Below are 10,000 nucleotides of genomic sequence, written 5' to 3'. Positions count from 1 at the left end.
GACTGCTGAATATTGTGTGTGTGTCTAATGGGTTCCCCTGCCTGTGTTCCAGAGTGTGACAAACTGAGAAAGGATGGTTTCCGGAGCTCCCAGTACTACTCCCAGGGTCCCACCTTCGCTGGCCCTGGCGACTCCCACAGCAGCCTGCAGGACGACGAGGACGAAACTGACAAGAAGGTAACACACACACACACACACACTAACAGACACCCAGAAACATCACACACTTGGACAGGCCTCACGTTCACAACATCTGGTAACTCAAGTTGGCTCACACCAAACTGGTATCACTCTGCCCTCTGGTGGTACAATGTGGAAATACATCTTTCTCCATTGCTCCTTTTCTCTCACTCCCCTTACGTCAGCTCTCTCTTTTCCCCTTATCTCCCCCTCCCTCTCTCTCCCCCGTCCTCTCCCCCTCTCTCCCTCTGTAGAGCTCATTAGCCTGAGTTCCTACCATGGTTGGTCTCCCATGGTTGGTCTCCCACTTGCATACAGAGCTCTTTATTGATCAAACCCATTTGGGAAATAACAAAGTTGCGGTTGAAAGAAACGTTATTTTCCATTATTCTACATTTGGTGGCACTGTTGTCACCATGATGACAATGATAGTTTGGGGAGCAACCTGTGAGTGACGTAATATGACATTGAAGTCTCTCAGAATAAGTTGTTTGTATGGTGTTATGGTGTTTCTGTTCTCTCAATGAGACTAAGCTGTATAAATAAAGGTTTTAAAGTACCATTGCATTTGGACAGTTGGGTCGTAAGATTGCGCGTGCGTGTGTGTCGTGGTGTCGGTGGGGGTGTGTGTGTGTGTGTGTGTTCGGTGAGCTGTCAGTTTAGTGTCAGTGAGGCACATTCCTTTAAGCCCTCTCTCTGCTGATGTCCTCCCCTCCCCTCTCCTCTCCTCTCTTCTCACTTCCCCTTCCAAACGCTTGTCCTCTCCTTTCCCTCTCTCTTCTTCTCCAATACACACTTTTCTCTCCTTTCCTCTCATTTCTCCCCTCCTGGTCCTGACAGGGTCAGTGGGGGGTCTATGAAGGGGGTCTTTCACTGCCTGTATGAGGGTCTCCATTGTCCCCTCCTCTCCCGGTCCCATCGGTATGTCCGTGCTCCTCTCGACCTCCTGACCCCCTGTTCTGCTGTTGTCCCTCTCTCACCAAACCGCCCCCCCCCCCCCCCCCCCCCCCTTATCATCTCTCCCGTCAATCTTATCTCCAGAATCCCTCTCCTGCCTTCACCACCCCATCCCTCTCCCCCCCCCCCCCTCTCTCTCTCTCACACACACATACATTCTGCACTCTAGTCCCCCCCCCCCCCCATGCTTTTCCCAAGGCTGCACCCTCTTGACCCCCCCCACTCCCCCGCATCTTTGTTATGGTCTCCCTCTTCACCCGTCTCGCACCATCTCTGTTATGCCCCCCCCCCAGGCCTAGTGAGTATAACCCCTGTTGACAGCAGCTCCCCAGCCTCAAAGGGAAACTGGGTTACCGTGTGTGAGCTGTAATGAAGGGAAACCCTGTGTGCTAAACACTGGCTTCTTCCCTGCTGATCTTTCCACCTCTCCTCCCTCCATCCCTCCATCTCTCTCACGTTTCTCTTCATCCGTTGGGCTCGCGTCATTGCACCCCCGCCCCCCGCCACAAACTTGTCCGGAATAATATTGTGCCGGCATGTCAGCATCTCCAATCAGCCGCCCCGTCCCTCCTGGTTTTTCCGATGTGGGGATTTCATGGGAATTCCAGTATCAGCGATGCAGCTGTCAGTTGGGGGCTGGCTCCCACCCTAGTCGAAAGCTCTGGAAGTCTGGAAGTTTCACACTGATAATCTGGAATGTCGGAAGAACGTAACAGCAACTAACCTTTTCCCCCAATGGAAATTTCGACGGGAGTGCAACAGGTCAAGCTGGTACGTGAGACTCCGGCTTCTGGCTTTAGGTGGAACGAAGAAGGAACGTTTTAGGGACAACCAGGGATATTTTTCAATTTCAGTTCATGTTTTTTGGGCCAAATGTATTTTGTTCTAAAGAGTTATTTAATTCATTCTTAGGCTAAAAGCCTTAAAGACTCCTAAGTATGGATTCCTAGCGATGTAAGCTGGTTGTATTTTTGCTTCGAGAGGGAAGAGGTGAACCAGGTTATTCGGTTGTGAAAATACATTTGAATATTTCAACATCCTTTGAGGGTTTGAAGGTAGTTAAATATGGATGCTGGTGTGTTTTAATGATGCTCCCAGGTGCAGGAGTGAGCAGTTCAGTGCCGTTGCTCTCAGGGAGATGTACGCTCTGATTGAGAACTCACAGTGCGTGAACACAGTTTATTGCATCAGTGCATGTCTCTCACTCTATCTCCTCTTGTTCTCTCTCTCTCTCTCTCTCTCTCTCTTTCTCATCTCTTTCATCTCTCAACCCTCCTGTCAGTTTTCCTGGATGCAAGTGTGTGTGTGTGGGTGTGTGTGTGTCACTTTGTGTATGATTGACCGTGAAACATGCTTACAGCTCCTTGGGCCTCTAAAGGTCAGAACGATTGGGCTAAGCTGTGTGTGTGGTGGGTGTGTAATTGCAAGTGCACTCATAATGAACACAGCGTGCTGGCGGAGGCTTAAAGGGGGGCCGACCCAGACACAGTGGGCACAGGTGCAACACACACACACACATACACACACACACAGCCTCTCTTTCCCTACAGGCTCAGGTGTGCAGCTCCAGGCTCACTCAAGCTCACACCTCATTCCTCTTTCTCTCTTCTGTCCTATCTCTCGCTTTCTCTCCTCTTCCCTCCTCTTTTACCACCTCATCCCTCTCTTACCATACCTCTCTTCGTTGTGCATGTCTTCCCTCCATTCTTCCTTTCCTCCATCCACGTCCTCCTCCTTTCCGATCTCTTCCTCCGGCCCACCTCTATCTCATCCCCCGTTCCTTTTCTCCTCCCGTCTCACCACTCTCATCCCTCTCTCCTCTCCTCCAGTCCACGGCCTCATCAGCGGAGGACGACAAGTCCCTGCTCTCCGTGAGGCCCCAGACACCCCAGGAAGGGGAGGAGCCTGAGGTTGACAGACAGGTGATCTGGAACAAGGCCGCACCCCTGCCCACCCCGGAGGAGAAGATGAGGCAGCAGGCGCAGGCCGTGCCCACCGACATCATCCCGATCAACGTAACAGGTAGGCCACGACCCCTGGCAACCACACACACACACACACCAATGTCTTAATGTCATTGGTTGAAAAATCCCTCAGTACTTTCCTCTACCAATGTCAACATCTAGCAATCTATATCGATGAAGAACATTCAGCCTATCCTTGTACCCTTGTTTCCTAGTAACTTAGTTTCCTAGTACCTTTGCTTCTTAGTCACCTTGTTTCCTTGTACCGTAGCTTCCTAGTACCTTTGCTTCCTAGTAACCTTGTTTCCTAGTACCCTTGTTTCCTAGTACCCTAGCTTCCTAGTGCCCTAGCTTCCTAGGACAAGACACGTTTGGCCTCATCCCACCTTTCACCTTAAACCCTTCACCTCCACTGTATTGGTGTGTTTGTCTGCATGTGTGCCAATCCTCAACCCATCTCTGTGGATGTTATTAGTTTTGTTTTCATGTTCCTGTTTGTCAGATATATGCATCCACTGTCACACACGGTGCTCAACATGAAATCATAACTCTGTTTGAGGGTCTCTGTTATTCTCTCTCTGTCTCTCTCTCTCTCTCTCTGACCTTCTTCTTGCTATAAATGTGTGTGTCAGTGTCCGTGTGTGTGTGTGTGTGTGTGTGCTCAGTCTATCTCAGTGTTAGACAGCAGTCAAAGGTCAAGGCTGCTCAGTGACTATACGTCAAACCACAGGGTGCCTGACCGAGACAGACACCACTGCTCTGACACACACACACACACACACACACACACACACACATACACACTGTAACTGCAGTCACACACACACCACTGCTGTCACACACAGGCACTGACACACACGCAAACAACCTCTCCTCACTAAAACAGACACCATGCTGCTGTACCCCCCCCTCCCCCTCCAACACACACACACACACACACACACACACACACACACATACACACACACACACACACACTAACACATCAAATCTGCTAGTGATATCTGTCACTCATGAGTCAGTCTGGAACTTTTTTACGTCACACACTCACAACCACACACACACACACACTCTAACTCATTCTGTCGGCTCTGGTTGAGTCAGACACTGTTATGTTTTGTCCTCTGACTCTGAGTCTGTCACCAACGCACACACACACACACACACACACACACTGGAAAGCATAGTCGTCGTGGGCTCATTTCTCATCCCCTTAATGTCCCATAGACTCTATGAGCATCAGTGCTAATGTGTTACATGCACTGCCAATGCAATTTCCCATCAAATTGTTTACCATGTGTGAACGTGATAGATAGTCAGTCCACACGTTTGACAGTTTGACCAGCCCCACCCCATCTATCAAATCAAACAAAGCAGTTCCTGGAGATTGTGTTGGCCTCAGGCTGTCAACGCCTAATGTGTATGTTTTTGTTGACTTGATTATGTGTACGCTACCACTCTCTCTCGCTTCTCTGTGTGTGTGTTTATCACAGCCTGTCTCGGTCCTCTGCATGTGTGTGTGTGTGTGTGACACAGACATGCGTTTCTACACGCCTCTCTGTATGTGTTTGTCTACGTCCCTCATAAGTCTCAATGCCTGTCTTGTCCTTATTATCTACGACCTGTCCTCTCCCTTTGCATGTTGAAAACACATCCGCATGTATGGGTTTTTTTTTGTTTCACTAACGGGGCCGTTGTTTTTTTTTCGCCTGTGTCTCCTGCCTGCGCTGCTCTCGCCACTCCCTGCCACTAGGGGCAACGTTTGACCGGCAGGCCAGCATCCGCCGCTCCCTCATTAACACTGACACGGTCTCGCGCCGGCCCAAGAAGGTCAAACGGAGAAAGACTATATCAGGGGTGCCCGACGACATCCAGGTGGAACTAGGTATGGACCTCCCACGAGCCCCCCCGCTGCGCTGCTTCCGCTAGCTTTTGTAGTTCTCCCTAGTCTTGTAGTCCTCTTCCTCATCCCCTGATAGACAACTAGAGCTTCTGCTGGCTGTACACTGTGAGTGTGAGTGTGTGTGTGAGTGCGAGTGTGTGTGTGTGGTTTAAGTTGAGTTACTTTTTCGCTATTTGAAAGGCAGCGCGATGCTTGGCGCTCTCTCATGGTACCATCTCTCCAGTAGAACCTTCACTTCAGCTCATTCTAGAATCTTTCTTTTATTCCCCATTCTGGAATCTATGCATCTATCTTCTCATTCTGGAACCTTCCATCAGCCCCCAACCCCAACCTCCTATTCTAGAATTCATATTCCCCACAATTTCGAACAGTCTTCTTCAGCCCCTCATTTTAGAATCTAATAGTATTCTAGTGTCTCTTATCGTAGAATATTTACTTCTTCTTCCAGCCGAGTGCTGTAGTCAGTCGTCACTCATTAATACTCATTTTCCCATCACCTCCCAGGACTCCATCCCAGGGACACATTGATGATGTTGGCATGCTACAGTGTGTCCTACAACCTCCCACTAAACCCTACATCTAATCCTAGATTGATGTGTTCTTAGGGAAAGCCAAGTCATATTTCTACGATTGTGTAATAGCCACACAAGCCTCCAACCGGGTGTGTGGTGTACCGGAGGGAGCGGGTAGGAGGGTGTGTGTGTGTGTGTGGGCGTGTGTGTGATTTGACCGTGAACTTGGTCTTGACTCCAAATCCACCTCCCCAAGTCTCCCCAGAGGGTTAGGCAATAAGCGTGAGGCGTGAATGGTTCCCTATCCCACCCTAGTTTGTTATTGTCAACTGTTGTTATGATCGACCCCACCCTCAACTTTAATACCCTTCGACCTCTAACCTCTAACCCCCTTGGAACAGATGGGGCTGAAGTACAAACAACAGAGTCCAGAGGTTGCCATAACCCTGTTGATAGCCACAAGCTAAAGCTAAGCTAAATGTGCTAAGTCTGGTTCAGCGTCACAGGACGGTTGTTTATTTACATGTGGGCGACCGGGCGACTCAGCGAAGGTCATTTCTCTGTAGGATGAGATCAATGCAGATAGAGGAGATGTTTAAAGGCTGGTTATACTGACTGACAGGCTTGAATGTCATGATTACTCTCGTATGGTAATTCCCTCGCCTCTTTGCACCAAGGCTGTCTGTGAAGTCGGAAACCTGCGGCTTAATCTGTCGTGTACAGCAGCAGCACTGTCACTCTCTCTTTTAGTGAAGGGGAGGTGTGTGTGTGTGTGTGTGTGTGTGTGTGTGTGTGTGTGTGTGTGTGTGTGTGTGTGTGTGTGTGTGTGTGTGTGTGTGTGTGTGTGTGTGTGTGTGTGTGTGTGTGTGTGTGTGTGTGGGAGAGAGAGAGAGAGAGAGAGAGAGAGAGAGAGAGAGAGAGAGAGAGAGAGAGAGTGTTCAGGGAGCACAAGCCTCAACAGGCAGCCAGCTACCACAGATGGGAGATGCATCATGATGCGTCCACAACATTCTTCACATTGTTTATTTTTGTACTGGTGTGTGTCTGTGTGTGTCTGTGTGTGTGTCTGTGTGTGTGTCTGTGTGTGTCTGTGTGTGTGTGTGCGTGTGTGTGTGTGCGCGCGCCTTACCAGCTGCCTGTCCCGCACCCCCGAGGACCATTCTCTCTCCGATCAGACAGAGGCGAAGCTAGAATAGGAGAGAAAACATAGTGGGAGTCTGCCTTCCGGTCGTCTGTCTCTTTCTCTCTCTCTCTCTCTCTCTTTCCCTCCCTCCCTCTCTGTCCTAATGAAGACGACCAGCGGTTATTAACGCGTCAGGCAGGGCCGCAGCAAATCAAATTAATTAGCCTCCCGATAGACATAGCTAATCTGATCGACAGCCTGCCCGAACAGAGAGAGAGAGTGGAAATGAGAGAGAGAGAGAAAGGGTAGTTTGATTGCTCATATGTTTAACCTCTCTCTCTTCCTCCTCTGTTTTTCCCGACTCTGCAGCGGCGAAAGGACGTGGTGGTGAGCTCCGGCCACATTCCATGTTCATCCCGGGACAGTACTCCACGCTGGGAAGAGTCGGGAGTGTCAACTCATCGCTCCGGCGTTCCGACACCAGGGATTCGGGCTGCCAGACGGAGGAGGTGAAGATCGTTCCCCCTTCCATGCGCAGAATCCGGGCCCAAAGGGGACAGGGAATCGCTGCCCAGATGGCCGGAATATCCACGTCATCGTCGACGGGAAGCATCTCCATCACCAGTAGCGACGGCTCGGGAATGATGATCAGGCCACCTCATCTGAACGGTGATGCCCAGCGCTTCCACAGTCTTCCCCGGCCGGGCGCTAGAGTCTCCCTCAGTGCCGACCCCATCTACAGCAGCACCCCCATCAGGCCGGAGGAGCACACTGCGGCCCAGAGGCAGATCGGAAAGCTCCAGGTGGACGATACGGCGGTGCACCTGAGACATGCTCCCAGGACAGGCACCCTGCCCAGGCCCAAGTCCCAGGAGGTGAGGGGGTCCCAGACAGGCGAATGGGGAGGTGGTCCGGCGTGCCTGGTTTCCCCCCACGCGGCCTACTCCACATCCCTCATCCCCAATGCCACCATGTCCTGCTCGGCTGAGGTCATCACCCTCCACACCTCCTCCAGCCAGCACAGCCAGTCCCCAGCGACGTCCTACCCCACCGCCAGGCCACTCAGCATGGGTGCGTCCACCTCCACCGACGCCCAGAGCTCCACCTCCTTCACCCATGGCTCCGGGGACCGGATGCTGGCCACCTCCACGCCCGCACACACCCAGACCCAGGAGGGAGGAATCGCCCTGCCGACACCCAGCGAGTCTGGCCGCTCGGACGGCAGCCTGCACAGCCACAACAGCACCATCGCCGCGACGACGCCGTCCTCGGCCGACGAGCAGTGGATCTACGACACCCCGGAGAACGTGGTCCCGCCCCGGCGCCCTTTGACCTCCAGCTGCTCCACGCCCGTCAACCACACGTACAGCAGCCTGGAGCTGTCGTCCCGCGGCACCACCGACTCCAGCTCCCTCTACTCCCAGGACAACGACGGCTACTACACCTCCATGCACCTGGACTCCGGCCTGCGCTCCAGGACCCACGGCAGCGGGCACGGCCACGGTGCGGCGCCTAGCCGGGCCACCAGGCACAGCATGTACGAGTGCCGTGAGTTCCAGGAGGACGGCGCCAGCCTGTACAGCGACCGCTCGCTCTCCCGCAGCATCTCCCTCCGCAAGTCCAAGAAGCCGCCCCTGCCTCCGGCCCGGACAGACTCCCTCAGGCGCAAGCCCGGCGGGAAGAAGCCCCTGGGCGGCGTCAGCGCGGTTAGCGGAGTTAGCGTAGCCGCTAACGGCTCAGTGCTGAACGAGACGCTGATCGCCAGCTTGCAGCAGAGCCTCCAGATGGGCCTGCGAGGGGGGAAGGGGAAAGGGGCTTCCCCGTCATCGCCCTCCCACAGCCCCTGCAGCGACTATGAGGACCCCTGGGAGCTGCGGCCGCGCAGCCAGAGCAGCGTGAGCGCCGCCAGCTCCGCCGCTTCGCTAGCCGCTAACCCCAACGGCCGCGTGGTGGCTAACGTGTACTCGCTCTGCCACGTGACCCCGGCGCACAGCGACACCAGCAGCCTGCGCTCCGACTACGCTGAGTCCTGGGGCTACTACATGGACTACCCCCGTAACCACGGGGACCAGGGGGCACAGTCCCCGTCGAAGCACCCCTCCGCTAACGTTGTAGGTGGGCCGCACCCGGGGGCCCTCCAGAACGGAGGCGGTGGGGGTCTTCACCATCACAACAGCAGCCAGGCGTCCGTTCCTCCAGGCCAGGACGGAGGGGTGGCGGTCAAGCCCAAAACTGCCACCTCGTCACCAGACAGGATACACAGGCTGACCTCCCCCTCCAGCGGCTACTCCAGCCAGTCCAACACCCCCACGGCGGGCACCCCCGTGCCCTCCTTCATGAGGTCCATGTCCCCCTCTGGGAGGCCCAAGCCCAAGGTGCCTGAGAGGAAGTCCTCGCTCCTCTCCTCCGTCTCCATCTCCTCCTCCTCCACCTCCCTCTCCTCCAACAACTCTGACTCTCTCAGGAACTCCGGACCCCCTCCCCCGCCCCCTCCTCCTCTGCCCCCCACCTCGGCACCCCACACCCCCCTCGGCCCCCCGCCGCCCTTCCCTCCTCCTCTACCCCCCTCCAGCCCAAGCTCTCCCCCTCCACCCCCCGCTCCCCCTCTGCCCACTACCCCCCAAAGCACTCCTCTGAGCCCACCCCCTTACTCAACCTCCCCGGAATTCCCTCCCCCTCCTCCCCCAGAGTCACTCATCCACCCTAACCTCTCATTCAATGGATCCCTCAGTCCTCCCCCCCACCACCCTCCTCCACCTCCTCCCTTCCCCTCCATGGCCCCCACTCCCCCACCACCTCCCCCTTTGCCCGCCCCTGCTCCACCCACATCCTCCCCTCTCGCCCTGAAGGCAGCAAAGGATGCTCTTAAACCTGCTGCCATCACTGACACCAAGGCAGAGTCCCCCAAGTCCCCCAAGCCTCTGATCACCCCCTTCGCCCTGCAGAATGTGCAGCTCCGCTCAGTCAAGCGGCCAGTGAAGCCTGTCAACGGCGAGGCGGAACATACCAAAGTTCAGGAAACGGGGGTCGATCAGGTGAGGGCCCTCAAGCCCCAGACGCCGGAGAAACCTAAGAAACTGGAGCATCCCACTGTGCTGCCGCTACTGAACTGCTCCACTCTGGGGAAGTCCTCATCATCGCACGTAAAGAAGCTCTTTGAAGAGCTATCCACAGACTGTTGTTACACTGATGTGCAGCCAGATGGCGCTATCCTCAATGGTAAAGCTGAGGAACAGAGGGACTGCCTCTCAAATGGCAAAACTGAAGACCAGGAGAAGGAGTCTCTCCTCCCTAGTCCTGTGGAGGCCACCAAGAGCCCCCCAGTCAAACAGAAGCCCCCCGTGGCCTCCAAGAAGCCCAA

General features: G+C 54.5%; 1 protein-coding gene across 1 annotated transcript in view; it reads left to right on the top strand.

Moving 5' to 3' along the window:
- nhsl1b (NHS-like 1b) overlaps positions 1-10,000 on the top strand; it is a 103,595-nt gene that overhangs the window by 87,230 nt on the left and 6,365 nt on the right. Inside the window, 4 exon segments of the mRNA XM_083689376.1 lie at positions 53-177; positions 2,967-3,159; positions 4,855-4,986; positions 7,009-9,999. Coding sequence (XP_083545502.1) covers positions 53-177; positions 2,967-3,159; positions 4,855-4,986; positions 7,009-9,999 — 3,441 coding nt within the window.

This window comes from Argentina silus, assembly GCF_951799395.1.
Source record: "Argentina silus genome assembly, chromosome: 17".
Lineage (NCBI taxonomy): Eukaryota > Metazoa > Chordata > Actinopteri > Argentiniformes > Argentinidae > Argentina > Argentina silus.
The sequence above is the reverse complement of the archived record's forward strand: the minus strand, read 5'-3'. Positions and strand labels throughout refer to the sequence as shown.